General features: G+C 41.2%; 1 protein-coding gene across 1 annotated transcript; it reads right to left on the bottom strand.

The window, feature by feature from the left end:
- Window positions 1-8427: 8427 nt before the first annotated feature.
- Window positions 8428-23322, bottom strand: TCEANC (transcription elongation factor A N-terminal and central domain containing). Its single transcript, XM_003920318.4, has 3 exons — window positions 23256-23322; window positions 21136-21220; window positions 8428-14306 (listed from the first exon to the last, which is right to left on the bottom strand). Exon 3 carries the CDS (start codon window positions 14296-14298, stop codon window positions 13246-13248), a length of 1053 nt encoding a protein of 350 aa, XP_003920367.1. The 5' UTR covers window positions 14299-14306; window positions 21136-21220; window positions 23256-23322; the 3' UTR covers window positions 8428-13245.
- Between the last annotated feature and the right edge of the window lie 242 nt (window positions 23323-23564).

Here is a 23564-nt window from a genome sequence, read left to right as displayed (position 1 = left end):
TTTTGTATTTTTTGTATTTTTAGCAGAGACAGGGTTTCGCCATGTTAGCCAGGATGGTCTCGATCTCCTGACCTCATGATCTGCCCGCCTTGGCCTCCCAAAGTGCTGGGATTACAGGCATGAGTCATCATGCCCGGCCCAAAAATAATTTTTGACACAGAAGTTGGAAGGACTATAATTGTAACAGATAGAAATGTCAAATTATGCAAATTCAGTTAAAGCTGTATTTTAAGTAAAGGTCAGTACAGTTTATTTGGTTAGTAAAATATGGTTTACTTCTTGAGCTAAAAACAAAAAATGAGGGCCGGGCGCGATGGCTCAAGCCTGTAATCCCAGCGCTTTGGGAGGCCGAGGCGGGTGGATCACGAGGTCGAGAGATCGAGACCATCCTGGTCAACATGGTGAAACCCCGTCTCTACTAAAAACACAAAAAAGTAGCTGGGCATGGTGGCGCGTGCCTGTAATCCCAGCTACTCAGGAGGCTGAGGCAGGAGAATTGCTTGAACCCAGGAGGCGGAGGTTGCGGTGAGCCGAGATGGCGCCATTGCACTCCAGCCTGGGTAACAAGAGCGAAACTCCGTCTCAAAAAAAAAAAAAAAAAAAAAAAAAAAAAACAAAAAATGATGCGAAAGAAGCCAGACCAAAAAAAGCTACATGTTATATGGTTCCATTTGCATGAAATATCCAGGATAAGTAGATCCATAGGGACAGAAAGTAGATTGGGGGCTGGGGGCTGGTTAGAGGGGATATTAGAGAGTGGCTATTAATTGGTACTGGGTTTCCTCTTGGGATAATGAAAAAAATTCTGGAATTAGATAATGATAATAATTGCACAACTTTGTGAATATACTAAAATCCACTGAATTATAACAAAAAATGCATATAAACTTTAAAAAACTCAGTAAGTTGGCCAGGCACCATGGCTTACGCCTGTAATCCCAGAACTTTGGGACCAGAGTCGGGTGGATCATGAAGTCAGGAGATTGAGATCATCCTGACCAACATGATGAAACCCCATCTCTACTAAAAATACAAAAAATTAGCTGAGTGCGGGGGTGTGCGCCTATAGTCCCACCTACTTGGGAGGCTGAGGCAGGAGAATCTCTTGAACCCAGGAGGTGGAGGTTGAAGTGAGCAGAGATTGCACCATTGCACTCCAGCCTGGTGACAGAGTCAGACACTGTCTCAAATAAAACAAAAACCAAAAAACCTCATTAAGTTACAAATAGTGTTTATGTGTATGATTTGGGGAAATTATTTTCAAAGAGTCACTTCTAGAATTACTGACATATAGCCAAGTACAGTCTGTAATGCATGCTAACAGATAACTAAGTCAGCAACAACAAAATCACCAAACAATTCTAATAACCTCTTTCAACTATATTCCTTATTAAGTACTTGCAGGGTCTTCTGGCAAGTAAAATGGTGAACAAATAGAATTTTGTTTTTGATCTCCTTTTCTTTCTAACAATGCTCTCGAACACTGAAACAGAAAATAACACAAAAGAAAGGGAAGGATTATAAGCCAACTGAACAATTAGCTTTATAATAGAGTTTGAGCATATATAGCCTAAGACTTTATAGTATATGTGATGTTTACTCAAAGATACTACATACATGGAGAAGAAAAGCTCCAGGCTGGGTGCAGTGGCTCACGCCTATAATCCCAGGACTTTGGGAGTCTGAGACAGGCAGATCACCAGAGATCGAGAGTTCGAGATCAGCCTGACCAACATGGAGAAATCCTGTCTCTACTAAAAATACAAAATTAGCCAGGCCTGGTGGTGCATACCTGTAACCCAAGCTACTCAGGAAGCTGAGGCAGGAGAATTGCTTGAACCTAGGAGGCAGAGGTTGGGGTGAGCCGGGATCATGCCATTGCACTCCAGCTGGAGCAATAAGATCAAAACTCCATCTCAAGAAAAAAAAAAAAAAAAAAGAAAAGAAAAGCTCCAAAATGTTCTGGGAAAAAAATTTTCTCTTCTTTCCAATTACCCATTCTTTCTACTCTCAAATTGTTTTGCCTGTCATAAACTACAGTCATGCCCTCTGAGCTTGTTTTTAATCTTTTACCTAAATGTATGTATGTATTGATCTGTCATATTCCTGGCTCTTCCAAATTTCTTAGGTGCACTCATTCACCAAATACTTTTTGAGGGTTCTCTGTGTACCAGGAACTATTCTAGGGGCTGGAGATTAGCTGTGAACCAAAAAGACAAAAATCTCTGACCCTGTGGAGTTTACAATTCAGTGAGAGGAGATCCATGACAAACAATATAAATGAGCAAGGCACTGTATTTCTTTCCTTTTTTTTTTTTTTTTTTTTTTTTTTTTGCCTTGAGACATGCTCTCACTCTATCTCCCAGACTGGAACGCAGTGGCACAGTCTTAGCTCAGGGCAACCTCCACTTCCTAGGTTCCAGCGATTATCCGGACTCGGCCTTCCAAGTAGCTGGGATTACAAGCACAGGCCACCACGCCCAGCTAATTTTTGTATTTTTAGTAGAGTCAGGGGTTTCACCATGTTGGCCAGGGTGGTCTCAAACTCCTGATCTCAAGTGATCTGCCTGCCTCACCCTCCCAAAGTGTTGGGATTACAGGCATGAGGCACCGTGCCCGGCCTCTGATTTTTAAAAATAGAGTCAGGGCATATACTCCAATTGTGAATAAGCGCTATTTTAAAAAATCAGGAGTTCAAGACCAGCCTGGCCAGCATGGTGAAACCCCATTGTATGATGAAACCTTGTTTTTGTATTTTTGTAAAAATACAAAAAACTAGCCAGGCGTAGTGGTGGACACCTGTAATCCTAGCTCCGTGGGAGGCTGACGCAGGAGAATCTCTTGAACTCGGGAGGCAGAGGTTGCAGTGAGCTGAGATTGCGCCACTGCATTAAAGCCAGGATGAGAGTGAGACTCTGTCTCAAAAAAAAAAAAGTAAAGCTGGGCGCGGTGGCTCAAGCCTGTAATCTCAGCACTTTGGGAGGCCAAGGCGGGTGGATCACGAGGTCAAGAGATCAAGACCATCCTCATCAACATGGTGAAACCCTGTCTCTACTAAAAATACAAAAACAAATTAGCTGGGCATGGTGGCACATGCCTGTAATCCCAGCTACTCAGGAGGCTGAGGCAGGAGAATTGCCTGAGCCCAGGAGGCGGAGGTTGCGGTGAGCTGAGATCGCGCCATTGCACTCCAGCTTGGGTAACAAGAGCGAAACTCCGTCTCAAAAAAAAAAAAAAAAAAGTAAAAATCAGAAAGAGTGCTAGGGAATATAGGGAATGTAGGAAGAGGCCAGGGAAAGCCTCACTGTCCCAGGTGACATTTGAGCTAGGGCTTGAGAGAGGTAGGTTAAGTCATTAGAAATATGGGAGGCTGGTTGCAGTTACTCACGCCTGTAATCCCAACACTTTGGGAGGCTAAGGTGGGAGGGTCACTTGAGCCCAGGAGTTCGAGACTAGCATGGGCAATATCACTGAGAGCTCATCTCTACAAAAACAATTTAAAAATTAGCCAGGCATGGTGGCATGTGCCTGTAGTCCCAGCTACTCAGCAGGCTGAGGTAAGAGAATCTCTTGAGCTTGGGAGGCAGAGGTTGCAGTGAGCTGAGATCACACCACTGCACTGCAGCTTGGGTGACAGAGCTAGACCCTCTCTCAAAAAAAAAAAAAAAAAAGAAAAAGAAAAAGAAAAAGAAAAAAGAAATCTGGGGTATGAACATTCTGGGCAGAAGCAACAGCCAGTGGAAAGGACCTGGGGCAGAAATATGCCTGGTATGGCCAAAGAGCAGCAAGGAAGCCAGTGTGACTGAAGGCAGCCTCCAGCAAGGGGGTATTAATAGCAGGCAGGGAGCTCAGAAAGGTAACAAGAAGGTGCCAGATTAGTAAAGCTTTAAAGGCCACTGGAAGAACTTTGCCTTTCTCTTGGAGATAGGAGCCAACAGGAAGTTTTGAGGAGAGAGAGGTAACCTGATCTGATTGGCATATTTTTCAGTATCACTCTGGCTGTTGTGTTAGAAATTGTACTTAGGAGGCAAGAGTGGAAGTCAGGCAACCACTTGGCAGGTGATATTTGTATGACAGTTGGTCTTCCAGGTGACAGTTACCCAGGTGAGGACGATGCTGGCTTAGAACAAGACAATGGCAGAGAACATAACATGTGGTCACATTCTCGATGTTTTTTAACAGTGTTATTGAGGTATAATTTACATACCATAAAATTCACTGGTTTTAAGTGTACAATTCAATGATTTTTAAACAAATTTACAGAGTTATTCAGCCATTACCACAATCCAATTTTAGAAAATGTCCATTACCCCAATAGGGTCCCTTGTGCCCATCTGTAGTCACTCCTCTTTTCTCCCACCAGCCCCAGGTAACTGCAAATCCACCCTCCATCTCTGTAGATTTGTGTATTTCAGACATTTCACATAAGTGGAGTCATTCAATACATGGTTTTTTCTGATTGGCTTCTTACACTTAGCAAATGCTTCCAAAGTTCATCCATGCTATAGCATGTGTCCTTACTTCATTCCTTTTTATTATGGAATAGTTATTTCTTTGAATAACCATCCCATGGCTTGTTGATGCATTCACCAGTTAACAGACATTTGGTTTGTTACCACTTTTTGGCTACTATGAATAGTGCTGCTATGGATGCTCACATATGAGTCTTCGTGTAAATGTATGTGTTCATTTCTCTTGTGTACACACCAAGGTGTAGAATTGCAGGGATGTATGGGAAATTTATGCTTAACTTCTTTTATTTTTTATTTTTAACTGAGTCCTATGTTTGTTATGATGCTTCTTAAGAAACTGCAAAACTGTTTCCCAAAGTGGCTGCACCATTTTACATTCCCGCCAGTAATGTACAAAGATTCTAATTTCCCCACATCCTCACCAACACTTGTTATTTTCTGTGTTTTTTTTTCCTTCTAACTATGGCCATCCAAGTGGGTGTGAAGTGGTTTCTTGTGGTGGGTTTGATTTGCATTTCCCTAAGGACTAATCACGTTGAGCATCTTTTCATGTGTACATTGGCTACTCCTGTATTTTCTTTGCTCTTCTTTGGTGAAGTGCCTATTCAAATCTCCTGCCCATTTTTAAACTGGGCTTCTGGATATATATTTGAAATGGAGACAATATGATTTTCTGACTGATTGGAAGTATGATATGAAAGAAAGAGAGGAGAGTTAATGATGACTCCATGTTTTTTAGCTCAAGGTACACAAGTATGGAGTTGCTATTCTGTGGAGAAGCAGGCACTAGAGAGAAGATTGGGAGCTTGATTTTAAACATGTTAAGTTTGAGATGCTCCCTAGACATGCCAGTAGAGTTGTGAAGTTGACTGTTAGGTTTCTGGATATGGAATTCTGAGGGGGAGATGAAAGCCTGAAGATAGACAGGGGCGTCATTAGCATGGAGATGGTGTAGAAAGCCATGGAACTAGAGGTCACCAAAGAGTCAATGTAGATAGAAGGGGTCCAAGAATTACATTCCAGGGCATTCCATAGTTAAAGGGTCAGGAAAGAGGAACCAACAAATGATTCTGAAACAGAGTGACCAATGACAGGGAAAACCAATGAGAGTGTAACCTACTACAAGCCACATGAAAATGTTCTCAAGAAGGAAGCAAGTGTGTCGAATGCTGTAGACAGGATTCAAGGCTGAGAATTCTTCCCTGAATGTAGTGGAAGTCATTGGTGACCGAGACAATCAGAGAGATCCATGTTAGATTCCATGCTAGGAACTCGGGCATTTCATCCAAAGCTCTAAGCAGGAAGGCAGACTTCATAGGCCCAGCTGCTGTGGAGAGTTAATATGCAGTTGGAGGACTTGGTGGAAAATGCAGATTCTGATTCAGTAGGTCTGGGATGGGGCCCTTGTTTTGGTATTTACTCCCAGGTGATGCTGATGCCACTGATCTCAGGGCCTCAGTATGAAGAGTGAGAGTGCAGGGCTGATTTCATTTGTGCTTATTACAATTCTTTTCTGAGTATAGCTCTCATTGGAATGAAAATGTCAACTGTTTGGGGTTGATTCTAGAGGATTTTTTATTTTACAGGGGTTTAATATCATTGATAGTTCAACTCAGATCTGTGGCTTCAGAAAGCAGGAAAAAACACAAGAATCAATGATTTGGGATCCCTGCTGGGACCTGTGAGCCATGTGAAAGCAGGTTTTATGCAAAACCAAAAATGTTGGAGCCCAGGAAACTGCCCTGACAACTTCAGATACGTTGGGAGACTCACTGTTTATCTGTCAGTGCTCTGGCTGGGGCCCCCTGAAATCCCCTTTGAGAAAGACTGCCATTACAAGCATGGGTAAACTGGGGCTAAGGTTCAGAATGACTCACCAAGATAAATATCCAACAGAGACCCTCTCTCCAATTTCTTCCTTCCATTCATCTGATTTTTTTGGTAACAGCTTTATTGACATTATATATAATATACAATTCACTCATTTAAAGTGTACTGTTCAATGGTGTTTAGCATGTACATCCATCACCACTATTGATTTTAAAACATTTTAGCACCCCCAAAAAGAACCCCCATGCCCTTTTTTTGAGACAGTGTCTCCCTCTGCGGCCCAGGCTGGAGTACAGTGGCATAATCTCTGCTCACTGCAACCTCCGCCTCCTGTGTTCAAATGTTTCTCATGCCCCAGCCTCCTGAGTAGCTGGGACTACATGCATGCACCACCATGCCCAGCTAATTTTTTGTATATTTAGTAGAGACAAGGTTCCATCATGTTGGCCAGGTTAGTCTCAGATTCCTGACCTCAGATGATCCACCTGCCTCAACCTCCCAGAGTGCTGGGATTACAGGCATGAGCCACCACATTCAGCTTCATTTTTAAATGCTCATAAAAATCCACTAAATTGTCTGGAAACTTTCTGCTCAGCAGTTTGTGAGATTTCACAACGCTGGCGGACAAAAGCCCATCTGTTGAAAGAAAAGAAAACTGAAGGTATAGAAATCCTCAGTCTGAAAAGATAAGACAAAACAAGATGGCCTGGTGGACTCATAAACATCAACACACAGTCCATGTAAAACCTTCAAGTCCTTTTCTGCTAGACATGGGTGAACTTTGACTTTAGTTCTTCCCAACTGACATACACATGAAGTCACACACTAGGGGGAAGAGCCACATGGGACACTGTTGGACAAGTGCCTGGCCATGCTGTGGTTAGAGAAAGAAAACTGAAACTGGTTTTGCAGCTCTGCATTTAATCATTCACAGATAGGCGTACTAGGTGGAATCCAGCCAAATGACTCAGGGCCTCACAATTTCCGCACTTTGGAAATTTCTGAATTTTCTGTTTCAGTCTACAAAGGGAAATTTCGTGAGTTGATATCATTCTGAAGCTGTAAAAGTAGCTGCTGGGGAGATATCTGTATCTATGTTCACCTGCATTTCAAAAGTGAATATGGTATATTCCAAAAATAAAAAGTAAAGAAGTTTTTGAATGGCTGAAGTTTTAACTTGGTTATTAATTAGATATGTAACTTTACCATGGTTATTTTAGATTTAAAAAAAGTATTTGCCACCAATTGAAAAAGATTAGTGACAACTTGGAACCTACCCCCGTTTGTTCTCGCTTACATTTTATAAGAAAGAAGAGTATGTCCAACAAATTAATTTTAATTCTATTTTTCGTTCTCTGTCCAGGAGGATACTTACAATAATTTAACAAAGGATGCAAAACAACTATTTCTTCATAATTGATTGTTATTTCCTTAGATCATATAGACAGAACATCCCTGAAGACAGAAAGGTCCTATATTTGGCTGGGCATGGTGGCTCACACCTGTAATGCCAACACTTTGGGAGGCTGAAGCAGGTGGATCACATGAGGCCAGGAGTTCAAGACCAGCCTGGGCAACATGCTGAAACCCGGTCTCTATTAAGAAAAAAAAATACAAAAAGTTAGCCAGGCATGGTACTGTATGCTTGTAATCCCAGATGTTTGGGAGGCTAAAGCAAGAGAATCGCTTGAACCCGGGAGGCAGAGGTTTCAGTGAGCCAAGACTGTGCCACTGAACTCCAGCCTGGGTGACAGAGTGAGACTCTGAATCAAAAAAAAAAAAAAAAAAAAAAAAAAGGTCCTGTACTTTATAGGAAATGATATTTGACTGCATTTATATATTTATAGTCTTAAAATTCATAAAAATATATAAACAGGTAAATGTTCCTTAAAAAGCTACATGTTCTTATACTTCAAATTTCAGTATTTTGAAAATTACTCACTTTTCAGAAAACTGGATAAACCACATGGATGCCACAAGAAGGTATCAGGAGAGCCAGCAATCCTAGCCAGGTGGTCCCTCCCAATCTCTCCATCATCAGGAGGAGTGCACAGTACTGGGCTAAGGTGGGATCCATATATCACATGCTCCTGTCATTGAAAGAACAAACCACAATTATAAAATAGCAGCACCTGCCTGGAATTACTGGGAAGCCTGCTGTTATTTCTAGAAGCAATCTGACATACAAAACAAACAAACAAAACCTATTCCCCTTGTTATGACTTAGTCCTGGCTTTGTCTCGGTGTACCCTTGGGCAAGTAACTTAATCTCTCTCAGCCTCAGTTTCTTCACCTCTAAAATGCTGTGTGGCAGGGTAGTTGTGAAGATTAAAGGAGATGCTGTACAAAAAATGCCAAGAATCTAGCAAATATGGTGCTGGAACAGACTTTCCCATTTCCTCTGCCTCAGAGGAATCTTCCCCTCAAGATTTGTCCTAAGGGTCATGGCCTCTATGAAGCTTTCCCTGACCCTCCCACACTGGGTTGGTTGATCCTCTGGGGTCCTCTGCACCCTTTTCCAGTGGGTGTCTCCCTCAGAGCTCTTAAAAGGTAAAATGATTGCTGGCTACATAGCATGGCGCTTCCCCTGCGTTTTGTGGGGCTTGAGGCTTGGGATGGTGTCTTAATTATCTCTTTGCCCCCAGCACCTAGTAAAATGCAAAGCAATGTACAATCATGAACACAGAGCATTTCTGACGATGCATGGTAACATTTGTGGAAACCTATTTTTTTTTTAGATGGGGTCTGTTTCTGTCACCCAGGCTGGAGTGCAGTGGCACCATCATGGCTCACTGCAGCCTTGACCTCCTGGGCTCAAGTGATCCTTCCACCTCAGCCTCCTGGGTAGCTGAGACTACAGGTGCACACCACCATGCCTGGCTTAATTTTTATATTTTTTGTAAAGACGGAGTTCAGACTGGTCTCCAACTCCTCAGTTCAAGCGGTCCTCCCGCCTTGGACCCCCAAAGTGTTGGGATTACAGTTGTGAGCCACCACTTCTGGCTGGAAATCCCAGTTTTAAGTAATAATGTAAATGGGACTATATGGAATTGTCATCTGGTCTCCCTTCTGATTGTGGGGCTCTTCTGAAAGCAAGAAGATGCCTTCTATCATCTAGGTACTTACAGTAAGTATCTCTGAGAGATACAAAAATAACTAGTAAAATATTTCACATTTACTGGGAAGTTATAAATAACAAAGCAATCTGACCCAGAAGATGAAGGGCCAGCCCTTGCCAGAGCAGTGGGGCACTGCCAGCTGCAGGCTTCCTGACTGGTATTTAGAAATGGTAGTGGCGAATGAAAGGAGCCTCTCATCACAGGAAGTGCTTAGGGAAGAGACAGAGCTGCAATTGTATCCAACTTTTTATCTCAAAAAAGTAACACAGACAAAGGCGAGTGATGTGGGAAAACCCATCAAGAGTCAAGAGAGCGCTCCTACATTCAGGTATGACAACTGGTGTTTATGCCTTAAGCAGGGACTCCCAGTAACCATGGCAACCAGGGTATAGGAGATACTTGTCCAGTGTGAGTTTCCACACTATATATTATTGTTTATTTATGGGCCACGGGCAGGGAATTTGGGATTTAGTGTATTTTATGAAACATCCATTTGCAAAGTTGTCAAGGACTTCGCTTGCTATAAGGATTCAGGGATCCCAGTCTCTGTGTACTCTTGCTTGAAGCTAGTTATGTGGTATTTGCGCCACTGCAACGGTCACCTGTTTTCCCTGCATGCATCCTTGCTTCCTTCCCTGTCTAATTCAACATAACAGCCAGAGTGATCCTTCCTAAAGGGTGTTCAAATTACATCACCACAAACTCCCCAGCTTCAGTGGTTTCCCTTCATGCTTTAAGAACCACTCCCCGCCCCCAAATCCTTACCATGGCCAATAAGAGCCCTCATGATGGCCTCTTTGACTGCATCTCTCATCCTTGTTCCCCTAGCTCACTGTGACTTAGCTGCCGTGGACTCTTGCTGGAACTTGACTGTATCAGGCACTTTCCTGTGCCAGGGCCTTCCATTTGTTGTTTCTGTAAAAGTGATTTTAAATTAAAGAGTCTTGGCCAGGCACAGTAACTCATGCCTGTAATCCCAGCACTTTGGGAGGCTGAGCACTTTGGGAGGATGGCTCGAGCCCAGGAGTTTGAGACCAGCCTGGTAACATGGCAAAATCCTGTCTCTACAAAAAATGCAAAAATTAGCTGGGTGTGGTGGCATGTGCCTGCAGTCCCAGCTACTCAAGAGAGTGGGGATGCTGAGGTTGGAGGATCACTTGAGCCCAGGAGGTTGAGGCTGCAGTGAGCTGAGACGGTGCCATTCACTCCAGCCTGGGTGACAGAGAACCTGTCTAAAAATTGTTTATAAAAACCAAAATTTAAAAAAAAGTCACATGAGCCCAGGAGGTTGAAGCTGCAGTGAGCTGAGACGGTGCCATTCACTCCAGCCTGGGTGACAGAGAACCTGTCTAAAAAATTTTTTTTAAAAACCCAAATCTTTACCCTGTAGTCAATTTTGAAGAAAATCCTTTTCTTAGGGGAAAGGACATAGGATGTGAAAGAATTATCTATAGGCAGAAAAAGTAATGCTGTCTCATTCACCAAAAGAAAAACACACAGATTCCTACTTTCCTACCTTGAGTTGCAAAACTTACTAATACAGATGAAATGAGGAAGACCATGCAGATTTTTCTATCTTGGAGAGTAAGGAAATTTCCATTTCAAGTACTTCTATTTGTCTGAACATTTAGTTTACCAAATTCCAATATAAATAAAAACTACACACATACACACAAACTCCAAAAGCAAAACACAAACGCTGACTTGAACTAATCAAATTTGGTTCTTATGTGCTGTTCTCTTTTATAACCACTGAATACTTTTTCAGATTATTCCAAGTCATATGAAACCACACTTTGTGAAACTTTAAGTGCTAGATGACCTTGCAAGTTAAGAACTAAATATGTTGCATCACAAAAAGCAGCCCAGGGAAGACACAGGGAGAAAGTGTATCAAAATAGATTTCACACTTGATGGCATTGAGCCGACTCTTTCAAATCATTTGCAAATAGAAATGTAGTTTAGTTTTATGCACATTTTGGAGAATTTTCTCAGGCAGGTAAAGTATACATGCAGTTAGGCCTTCAGAGCTCCAACAAAGGAAGTTAATATACTTGAGAAAAGAACTGGTGAAAAAGCGAAAATGTGTAGGTTTGTAGAGACTGCCAAAGTAAACTTTCTAAAACTATAAAACGATGAACATTCTATGACTTTTTTTTAAGGAAAAAAATCAGCCATAATCACATAGAGGGCTTGCTGTATTCGAATAATTATATAAACTGGTTAAACACTATTTGCAAAGGCCTCAAGTAATTTCCTCTTCAATTCATTTATTAGATAAATGTCTGTTACTACATTCAAAGGCTAAGGCGATGGACTGCCTCTGACAGATTAATAACCATTAATGTCCATCTCAAGGACACTTGTCCTTGACAACATGACGTGTGATGAGTTCCGGGGTGACTTTTTTTTTTTTTTTTTGAGACAGAGTTTTGCTCTTGTTGCCCAGGCATGATCTCGGCTACTGCAACCTCTGCCTCCCAGGTTCAAGCAATTAGCCTTGCCTCAGCCTCCTAAGTAGCTGGGATTATGGACATGCATCACCACACTTGGCTAATTTTTGTATTTTTAGTAGAGACAAGGTTTCACCATATTGGCCAGGCTAGTCTCAAAATCCTGACCTTGTGATCCACCTGCCTTGGCTTCCCAAAGTGCTGGGATTACAGGCGTGAGCCACTGTGCCCAGCCTCGGGGTGACTTTTGTGGTTGAAGGGAGACCTGTAAATGAGAAAAGACAGGGGGAAAAGAATGAAGATGTACAAAGAAACGAGAGACATCTTGATTAATCTGTTACTCTGACTAGAAAAGATGATATTCTTGATAAACTTTTCAAAAATCATTAACAAACTGGATTTTTAAAAATTATAGATGTGAATATAGAAAAAATGTAACTCGTTTGATCACAAAGGGTAATTGTGAGAGATATGCAGATGTATTTTTTAAGACTTTTTGTTTGTTTATAAGGAATTTTCCATTAAATCTCTTAAATCCTTAAAAAAAAAAAGAATGAAGATCTAGTCAGCCAATGTTAGTCATTTCGTCCCCGACCTCCAGGAATACATTTCTCAGAAGTCAATATTGAGCCAGTCTCAGTGAGTCTTGAGGAAGAAAATCTGGGATCTATCTGAATTGGACTATTTATGGTTGTGTCACTGGGCAAGTCACTGCACCTCTGTGGACCTGTTTCCTCATTTGTGAGGTGCCTGGAATTAACACTCATCTTAGAGCTGTAAAAAGGATCAAATGAGAGCCTATTTTGCAGTAGTTCTTAACTCTGACTGCATCTTAAAATAACTTGAGGAATTATAAAAGAAATGTTGATGCCTGGGTCCTATCTCATAGGTTCCAACTGAATTGCTCTTGGGTGGGTTCTCAGCACCAGTGGGTTTTCAAAGCTTCCCAGATGATTTTAATATGCAGCCACTGCTGAAAGCCACAAGCCTGTTACTAAAGCAGCACTTCTCCAACTATCCTGTCCTAGAAAGTTACCTAGGGATCCTGCCAAAATGCAGATTCGGATTCAATAGTGTGGGGCCTGGGAATGCATTTTCCACAGGCTCCCAGTTTATGCTGAGCTGCTCTCAACCATACTCTGAGGACGGTAAGATACTAAATGGCCATAAGGCACAATATAAATAGTCATCTACTCCCTCTCCCCAAAGTGTGACTTTTAGGGATGGTGATGTGAGCTTCAGCTAATGACTTTCTTTCCTCCTCCTTCTGTTTTACAGAGTAGTGTGTATAAGATTTTTTAAAAGCACAAGAGGGTTGTACAAACAAAAGGTATCGCTGGGGTTATTTATTAAGAGAACATTGATTTACAGTTACAAGCACACCCAGCTGCTATGGTACCACTGCTCCCCACATTCATTGCAAATTACATAAGTCATCATTTGTTCATCTGCATTTGAATTCCGCACCCAAGTGGGAAGGAAAAGTGCTCCTCTGGCAATTGCAGTGACTTTGCAATTGTATTTCTCACAGCGTCTGCATTTTATTTTATTTGTCTGTGTGCCATCAATCACTTGGGGAAGGTAATGTTCCTGGATACAAGATTCTGTGTAGGAGGCTCTCAACTGCTTCAGTTCCTTGTTGGCCATCTCCATGACAGTCATTTCAGCAAATTCTTGTGGAGACATGGTCCCAGAGAACAAGTTTTGTTTTAAGTGAGAATTTTTGGGGTTCTTCAAATTGGCAACTTTGCTTCTGATGCAAGTTTTATATTTTTTGATGTTCTTTGAATAAAGGGCAAAAACATGCTCTTCAATTTCTCTTGCAAAGTTTTGCCACAAATCGGCTTTGGGTTGATCTGTGGAAGAAGTAGTTAAAGCTGAGTAAAGAAGCTCTATGCATTTAGTTCTCATGGGTGTTGGATCCAGCAACTCACTTGATCTCTTCCCAGTGGATTCAGGGTCACCATCCTCAAAATGCTCTTCCGTAGGTTTCAACTGAATGGCTCCATTTTCAGGCACAATCATTTCACTGGGTTTTGCAACATCTTGGGAAGATAGAGAATTTGAGCTGCAGATGCCCAGTGTCTCATCATGACTTGGGTCATGAGAAAGTCCTGAATTTTCTTCTTTATTACCCCTCACAGGAAGTAATTTAGGGCTGTCCCTTGCTTTGAAGTGAGTCTCTTTATAAATAGCTTTCCACTTCGAAAGCAAACACTTGGCTTTCTTTTTCAAAGCCACAGAGGGGCAGTTTTTGAGGACTCTGTACACAACTCTGACCACATCTGTCTCCTGGAGATGCTCCTTAGTCACATAAATTGTTTCTAGCTCAGTAAGGTGGTTGCCAAGATCCTCAAAATTCCTTTTAGACATCAGCTGCTCAATAAGGGAAGCTCTGGCACCTATCTGCTTCTTGTCAGACATCTTTAAAACTGCAAAGCAAAAAAGGGGTTTCAGTTTTCTTAAGTTTGTCTTTGCTAGCTACAGCTTCTGGATATTAAAATAGCACTTTCTGTCAGTTACCTAGGCAATGTTTGCTGAAGGAGTCATGTAATACAAATGTATGCGACATGCTAGAAAATGGAACCTTTAATGTGGTATGGTTTACTTTCAAGAGTTTAATTCCTACTAGTTAAAAAACAAACAAAAAAAAAAACAGTATTGCAAAGCGTCTATATAACATCTGCTTAAGAGGCTTGCTGGAGGATCTGCCATAGCTTTTCCACCTCCAATTTTACAAATCAATGATCTTTCTAGATTAGTCATTCCATTTGGGTGGAATCTGGTGGTCATGCTGGAGATGAAATCATGCCAGTGTCAGCATCAATATGGCAACGCTGAACAGTGCTAGACTGTTTTTCCCCCAGAGTCAGCTACATAACTGAACTACTTGCTCATTTCATAATCTTTAAAGTGGCATTCTTCTGAATATAAAAGAGTAAGAAACAGGACAGAAAAGGTTTGCTAATGTCTCAAGCAATCTAAGAAACTGTGAGATAGCACAGGTTGAAAAGCAGCCAGAGCTAGGTCTGCAGGTCCCAAAAGCCAACAGGCTACACTGTGCTGCCTTAGGAGTCTTCTGAACAAGGGAAAGGTTCATACTCAAGGATCCAGGTGATTTATGACTTTAGACTTACTGGTTCCTACATTTTGGTTTTGTTAATTTAAGAAAAACTTTTAAGTGTAAAAAGTTGCTCAATGATTATGTCTGTGTGAATCTTATCCTAGGCAGGGAAACGTTTACTTTATCTAAGCAGTCTATTTTTTCCCTCCACATAATGTACATAATCTTGTCTATATAATGCCCTTGGATTTATATTTATCTGTCTGGTTTAAAGGTAAACATACGCACCTTGACAGCAGGGACTGTGTCTTTTCAAAAATCTGTGGGCTCTGTTTTATAGCACTTGATACTAAATAATCACCACTGAACATACACAGGCTAAGAACACTGAAGTGATTACAGAGAGAATTCACACAATCTTCCGAGTTACCATCTGACAAGTGACATAAAACACAATGACCTTTTAGTAATCCTACTTCCATAAATTTAAGAAAATGAGAGACGTGGAGACTGAATATGTAAGAATTTGCTTCTAACTTAGGAGAAATTGGAAGGCCCTCAAACAGGAGAATGGTTAAAAATATGGCATACTCCCAGGATGATACAATAATATAACCATTTAAAAATCATGTATTTAGTTAATATCTAATGACAGAGAAAAACAGTCATAAAGTTAGGTGAAAAAAATCAAGATGTGAAACTACATAATGAAACTACAGTTATCATATGACCCAGCAGAATCAAGAGAAATGAAAACATATGTCCACACAAAAACTTCTACATCAATGTTCATAGCAATATTATAATAGCTGCAGTGGGAAATAATCGAAATGTCCATCAACTGATGAATGGATAAATAAAATGTGACTCATCCACACAACAGAATATTATTGTGCCATGGAAAGGAATGAAGTATTGATACAGGTTACAACATGGATTAACCTTGAAAATATTATGCTGAGCAGAAGTAGACCATATATGTATGATTTTATTTACATGAAATGTCCAGAACAGGCAAATCTATAGAGACAGAAAAAAGATTAGTTGTTGACTTGGTGGAATGGGACAGAAGGGCAGTGGGGTGAAGAAGGTGGAACAGATAATAAAATACAGGGTTTTTCTTGTGGGGATGCTGGTACAAATAAATTTTCTAAAGTTGACTTATGTGTGGTGATGGGTTACACAACTGTGAATATACTAAAAAACACTGAATTGTACACTTCAGGTGAATTGTATGGCATGTGAATTACATCTGAATAAAGGTGTTATTTAAAAATAGAATCTGATCCAAATTTTATTTAGGAATTACATGTGAAAAGACTGAAGAGGTACACAAAATTTTTAAGAGGGGCATTTTCTGAATGGTAAGATTTTAGGTAATTTTCATTTGTTCTTTTACCCTTTTCTGTATTTTCTGTGATGAGCATGTACTGTTTTCATAACCAGAAAAGTTATTGATTTAATATGATTTCATGATAAACTGTATATATTTAAAGATATCCCTACTGAAAAATGGTATGAGTGATGGCTCAATCACCTTCTACCCACCTTGCCTCTGGAATGATAAATGTACTTAACACTACTGAACTGCACACTTAAAAAGGCTTAGGACAGGCCAGGTGCAGTGGCTCATGCCTATAATCCCGGCACTTTGGGAGGCTGAGGAAGGCTAATCAAGAGGTTAAGAGATCAAGACCATCCTGGTCAACATGGTGAAACCCCATCTCTACTAAAAATACAAAATAAGCTGGGCACGGTGGCATGCACCTGTAGTCCTAGCTACTCAGGAGGCTGAGGCAGGAGAATCTCTTGAAGCCAGGAGGTGGAGGCTGCAGTGAGTGAGCCGAGATCACTCCACTGCACTCCAGCCTGGCGACAGAATGAGACATCTCAAAAAAAAAGAAAGGCTTAAGACAGTAAATTTTATGTTTTGTATATTTTATCACAAATAAAAATTTTTAGATAAATATGAAGAGATGAATAAAAGAACATAGAACATATAAAATTAAGGGCTTTTTGGTTGTTTATACATAAACACATTAACATCTATAGATTTACTTGTTTTGCTGGTAAGACCAATTGCTGCTGTTACCCCCACTGAAACCCCGAAGACACAATTCCCTTCCAGAATCACCCTGAAACTCAGACCTTCAGTTGAGAAATTCTGACCTCAGTCAAATATTGCTTAACTTCCTTTCGGGCACTGTAGGCCCAACTCTTATTAACGATCTTTCTCAATGCCTAGCAAACCTCCATCCTGATTTCCTCAGTAGTAATGCATACAGAATGCAAGCACATTGAATGTTTCTTCTTTGTTAAGAAACTTTTCAACAAGTAGGGAAGGGCTCAAGTATATTGAACAGCTTGAAACTTTATCACTGTGACACAACTGAGTGACTTCAAGATCTGAAGCAGACAATTCGGAGAGAAATGTCGGCAATAGAGAGTGTGAATATTTTTTATTTTTCTGTGCTGTCTTGCCTGTTCTTTGTTTATTAAGCTTTTGATTCTTAGGAAGAACTCTTTTAATGTTTGCAGTCTTTAAAAGTGGAATTTTAAAAAGGGAAAAAGAATTATCTTTTAAGTATGGGGTTACAGTAGGAAAATTACATAAGATCCTGAATTGATGGCCCTCTGTGAAACTAACTTTAAAACAAAACAAAAATGACTGCCAGAGGCTTTCTATAGTCTAGCTCCCTCTGGTGGTTAAAAATGCAGGACTCAAAATCTTGGTTATCTAAGATTTAACTCTTAGATAACCAAGTTATTTAAGTACTTAACTGTTGATATTTTTGGATAAAGTTTGAGGAGAGATGCACCTGTTTGAGATGCAGTGATCGATTTCTGAGGAAATTATGAATGCTTATCTGAATGCAAAGCCACAGGTGATATAGCCACTCTTAAGAGACAATATTCTCATTTCAGAGGGAAAGTAGGTAGAAGGTGATTGATCCGTCACTCATACCATTTATCAGTAGGGATATATGTATACAGTTTATCATGAAATCATATTAGACCAATAACTTTCCTGATTATGAAAACAATACATGCTCACCGCAGCCTCCGCCTCCTGGGTTCAGGCAATTCTCCTGCCTCAGCCTCCTGAGTAGCTGGGATTACAGGCACGTGCCACCATGCCCAGCTAATTTTTTGTATTTTTAGTAGAGACGGGGTTTCACCATGTTGACCAGGATGGTCTCGATCTCTTGACCTCTTGATCCACCCGCCTCGGCCTCCCAAAGTGCTGGGATTACAGGCTTGAGCCACCGCGCCCGGCCAAGTAATTCTTAAATAAAATTTAGATCAGATTCTATTTTTAAATAACACCTTTATTCAGATGTAATTCACATGCCATACAATTCACCTGAAGTGTACAATTCAGTGTTTTTTAGTATATTCACAGTTGTGTAACCCATCACCACAAAAAAATCAACTTTAGAAGATTGGTGCCACCACCCCGCAAGAAAAACCCTGTATGCTATCAGTTACTCCACCTCTTTTACCCCACTACCCTTCTGTCTCACTCTACCAAGTCAACAAATAATCTTTATTCTGTCTCTATAGATTTGCTGTCTGGACATTTCATGTAAATAAAATCAACAATATGTGGTCTTTTGTATCTGGCTTCTTCCACTCAGCATAATGCTTTCAAGGTTCATCCATGTTGTAGCATTTATCAGTACTTCATTTCTTGTCATGGCCAAATAATATTCTGTTGTGTGGATGAATCACATTTTATTTCCCCATTCATCAGTTGATGAACATTTTGATTATTTCCCATTTTTGGTTATTATGAATAATACTGCTATGAACATTTGTGTACAAGTGGTTTTTTTTTTTTAGATGGAGTGTCACTCCGTCACCCAGGCTGGAGTACAGAGGCTCACTGCAACCTCTGACTCCTGGGTTCAAGTGATTCTTGTGCCTCAGACTCCCGAGTAGCTGGTATTATAGGCATGTGCCACCACACCCAGATACTTTTTGTATTTTTAGTAGAGATGGGGTTTCATCATGTTGGCCAAGCTGGTCTCGAACTCCTAACCTCAGGTGATCCACCTGCCTCGGCCTCCCAAAGTGCTGGGATTACAGGCATGTGCCACCATGCCCAGCCTGTGTACAAGTTTTTACATGGACATATGTTTTCATTTATCTTGGATCTGCTGGATTATATAACTCTGTTCAATCTTTTATATAGCTTTAAATCTTGATTTTTTTTCACCTAATTTTATGACTATTTTTCCACACCATTAAATATTCTTTAAAAATAAAATTTTTATATGGTTATATTATTGGATCATCCTAGGAGTATGTGATAGTTTTTAACCATTCTCCTATTTGAGGGCTTCAGTTTCTCCTAAGTTTGAAGAAAATTCTTACATATGCAGTTTCCACATCTCTCATTTCCTTAAAGTTATTTCATAGAAGTAGAATTACTAAAGGTCATTATGCTTTATGTCACTTGTCAGATGATGTCTGGGAAGATTGCAGAATTCCCTCTGTAATCACTTTAGTGTTCTTAACCTGTTTATGTTCAGTGATTATTTTTGAAAAGACACAGTCCCTGACATCAAGATGCTTACGTCCAGCAGTGTTTTCATCCTCTGAAACTGAAACTCTGCACCTCTTAAACAATTCCTCATTCTTCCCTCCCACCAGCCCCTGGAAATCACTATTCAACCTTCCGTCTCTATGGATGAGACTACTCTAGGTACCTCATATGAGTGGAATGATACAGTTATTTCTTTTTGTGACTGGCTTATTTCACTTAGCATAATGTCCTCAAGGTTCATCCATGTTGTTGCGTGTGTCAGAACTTCCTTCCTTTTTAAGACTAAATAATATTCCATTGTCTGCATATACATTTTGTTTATCCATTTAAATGTCGATGGATGCTTGGGTTGCTTCTGTCTTTTGGCTATTGTGAATAACACTGCTGTGAGCACTGGTATACCAATCTCCCTCTGAGACCCTGCTTTCAATTCTTTTGAGTATACATTCAGAAATGGAATTACTGGATCATATGGTAATTCTATTTTTAATTTTTTGAGGATCTACTATATTGTTTTCCATTCCCCTCCACATTTTTAACAGCATTTAAATCCAGTCAAACTTTCTAGTCCTCTGTGGGACAATAATGTAGACATAAAGAATTTATCCTAGGAGGGTTAAAATTCTGACAATTATCATAAAAAGACAAAGCAAGGCATATGTCCAGCTTAGTTCTACATAGTTCATTCAATAAATATATATTAGGGATTGAGTATGTGCTAGATGCTGAACCTAAAGAGACAGTCTCTGCCTTGAAGGAGCTGATAGCGTAGCAGAAGGAATACTGACAAGAAACTGGCCAGTTACAACACACGTGGTATTTCAACACAGACAGACACTGGCTGCTAGAGGAAACACACACAGGATGGTACCAAACCGTATCTGGGCTCTCCATCATCTGGACAGTTACAATTTGCTTCATCACTGCCTTCATTCTATCTCTGGCCCTCACAAGGCCCAACTGTTAGTCTGGCACTTTGTTAGAGTGATCATCCTCTAGTACAGATCTCAGCAAGTTATTCCCTCATTTTCCTGCTTAAAGCTCTTCAGAGGTTCCCCCTTGCTTTCAGGATGGAGCCCAAGCTCCTCGGCCAGGTGGCAAAAAGAACCCTAGATGGCCTCCCTCTTGACTACTCTCAACCACTGATGGGCACAGCTCTGGGCCTTTGCTCAAGCAGCATCCTGAGCCTGGCATATCTCTCACCATTGGTGGTTCTCAACCCCAAATGCTTATTAGAATCACCTGGGGAAATAAAACAACAAAAAACGAAAACAAACAATAGCAGGGCCTCACTCCAGAGAGGATGAATTAGAATCTCTGAGGACAGGGCCTGCATATTGGCTCAGCTCTCCAGGGTGACTCTGATTTAAACCACTCATAGGCACACAACCCTCCTCCACACCCCAGCAGGACCTCCCAGTTAGGCTGCCATCGGCCCCAAAGACAACTCTAGTCCTGCTCCTGGACTGAATGCAGACAACTCTCTGACTTTGGCTTTTTCTAGATGAGTCCCATTAAGTCAGAAAAGATTAAAAACACCTACCGTGTACAATGCAGCTGACAACCCTCTCTGCAAATTACAAATGACAACTGTAATATTTTAAGTGTCATAACGTACACAATTCCTGATACTCAATCCCTCACTTACCTCTTCACAGTCGAAGGCAACATATATTTATTCAGGAGCTCTCCGGGCCATACACACTCCGGTCATCTCAATCCTCACAATACTCCTGAAATACAGATAATAGCTTATTTTCATCTTACAGGTAAGAAAACATGTTCAAAATAGTAAATAATTTGCATGTTGTTTTCTTCACGGTGTTTATCACATTTAAAAAACATTTTTACTGCCTTCCCCACAAGACCACAAGAGAAGATCCACATGTTTTATTTACCTATACACATCTAGCAAACACCCAGCCAGTACTTACTATTACTTAACACATTTTTGTTGTTGTTAAATGAGCGATGAGCAGCATTCAGGATGCTCTCTCTCCTCTCTGCCTGTGAGCTTCATTTCTTTTCATTACACACCAGCTTGCTTGTACTCACTGCACCTAAGCCCAATGCCCCTCTGCCTCTTCCACAGGAGCCCAAGCCCATCTCAATTCTAGTTCAAAAAAATCATTCAAAAAATTCTAGTTCATAAAAAAAAAAAAAAACAAAAAAACCATGGTGCCCACTGTGGGCTAATCAAGTGAGTCTGAAGGGTTAAAATATTTGCATAAGGAAGGTCAAGCAGGTCCAGTTCCCAGAAGTGAGGGGTGCTAAGCAAGTTGGATAAATTTCTTGACCATTTTGTGTCTCAATTTCCTGATCTACAAAATGGGAGAAAGCCAACATCCTATGATTAATGAGAATTAAATGAAAGTCTTGATAAAATGCTTTGAACTATGCCTGTCACACAGTAAGCGTGAATAGGATGTGGGTCTACAACTAAAAGGCTTAAAAATATCAAACCAGGTATTGTTCTAGAGCAGGGGGTCAGCATATTTTTTATGTTAAAGATCAGAAGGTACATATTTTGGGCTTTGTAGGCCATATAATCTCTCTGGACTAATCAACTCTGCTGCTCTTGTAGCAGCAACAGCAGATACAGAAAAAAACATAAATGGATGAGCATGATCTTGTTCCAGTTGACTTGTTTACAAAAACAGGTAGGCTGGATTTGGCTGCAGGCTAGTTTGTTGACCCTTTTCTAGATTAGTGTTATGCAACATAAATATGACATGCAAACCACAAACGTGATTTAAAATTTTCTAGTTGTCACGTTAAAAAATAAAAACAGGTGAAATTATACATTTTATTTAACCCAGTATATCCAGAATACTGTCATTTCAACATGTGAACATGAACAAATTGAAGTATTTTACATTTTTTCATGCTAACTCTCCAAATTCACTGTGTTTTACACTTACAGCACATCTCAATTCAGACTAGCCAGATTGCAAGTGCTCAAGCCTTATGTAACTAATGGTTACCATTATTGGACACCATAGTTCTAGAACTGATGTTAAAATGGATAATGCTTAGATGCATACCTATACCAAAAAGTTTATACAGTGCCAGGAAGAGTGGGCATGAAATATCAGACTGGATACATATAAAAGCTTGTAAAGATTAGCTAATATTATAGTAAGCAAGGTGCACACATCTGCACACTAATGGCTTAAAACCTGAGGAAAACGAGAGGAAAGTTCTGGAAACAATGTTCCCAGAAACTGGTAACAATAATAACCGAGATCTGTTCAGATCTTTAGATCTCTTCAAAGCCTAAAGAGAAACTGTTAGTCCTAACACACAGCTCCCAGCTTCACAGAGAGCCCCGCCCTAATGATGCCAAATGTTGGCAGCGGTGTCGCGGTTACTGAACAGCCACTCAGCACCGCGCTAGGGCCCTTTCCCTTAATGGTGACCCCTAGTAAAGGTACAGCGAGGGAAGGGACCAGCCCAACCGCCCGGTCTAGCCCGGGTTCGAGTTCCGGTAGGTGGGGGCAAGCAACCTGCAAAGCCTGCCGCTAACCATCTCAGGATGACAGCCCGGCGCCCGGCACCCAGCACACAAGCAGCGACAGTCCCGAGGGTTCAGCCCGCCCTGGCGACCGCGGCTGTCGGAGAGGAAGGGGCGAGGGTGCAAGCACCTTTGGGCTTACGCCGCCCAGGGCGCACCGGAAAGCCGCCGCAAGCCGGGGCGGGCTTCCGCTGGGAACAAAAGCTGGCCCTTTTGCTAGACAAAGGCCCTGGCAAACCCGACCTGTGACTCACTGAAAAGCGCAGGCGCAGTTCCGGAGCCTTCAGCCGCCCCGCGTCCACGGAGAACTTCCGATCACTCGGGCTGGGAGGACAGGAAAGCTCAGCCAATCCAAGCCTCCAGGCCAGCGCACGTGGGCCTGGGATCCGGCGCCTGCGCGCTAGAGAAATGGCGCTTACGTAGAGCGATCGGCGGAGGCCGTGGGACTGCGCTCCCGCGGCTTCCTCGAGGCGGAAGTATGGCCCCTCCCCCAGCCGGAGAGAAAGAAGCTGCTCTTTCGTTTTTTAGCCGCAAAGTTTGTTGACGTACTTTACAACTTATCC

This window comes from Saimiri boliviensis, chromosome X (assembly GCF_048565385.1).
Source record: "Saimiri boliviensis isolate mSaiBol1 chromosome X, mSaiBol1.pri, whole genome shotgun sequence".
NCBI lineage: Eukaryota > Metazoa > Chordata > Mammalia > Primates > Cebidae > Saimiri > Saimiri boliviensis.
Note: the sequence above shows the minus strand (reverse complement) of the source record. Positions and strands in the feature narration are given on the sequence as shown.

Bases quoted from the DNA above. Each gene is read 5' to 3' on its own strand.
- TCEANC (XM_003920318.4), bottom strand. From the start codon at position 14,298: ATGTCTGACAAGAAGCAGATAGGTGCCAGAGCTTCCCTTATTGAGCAG.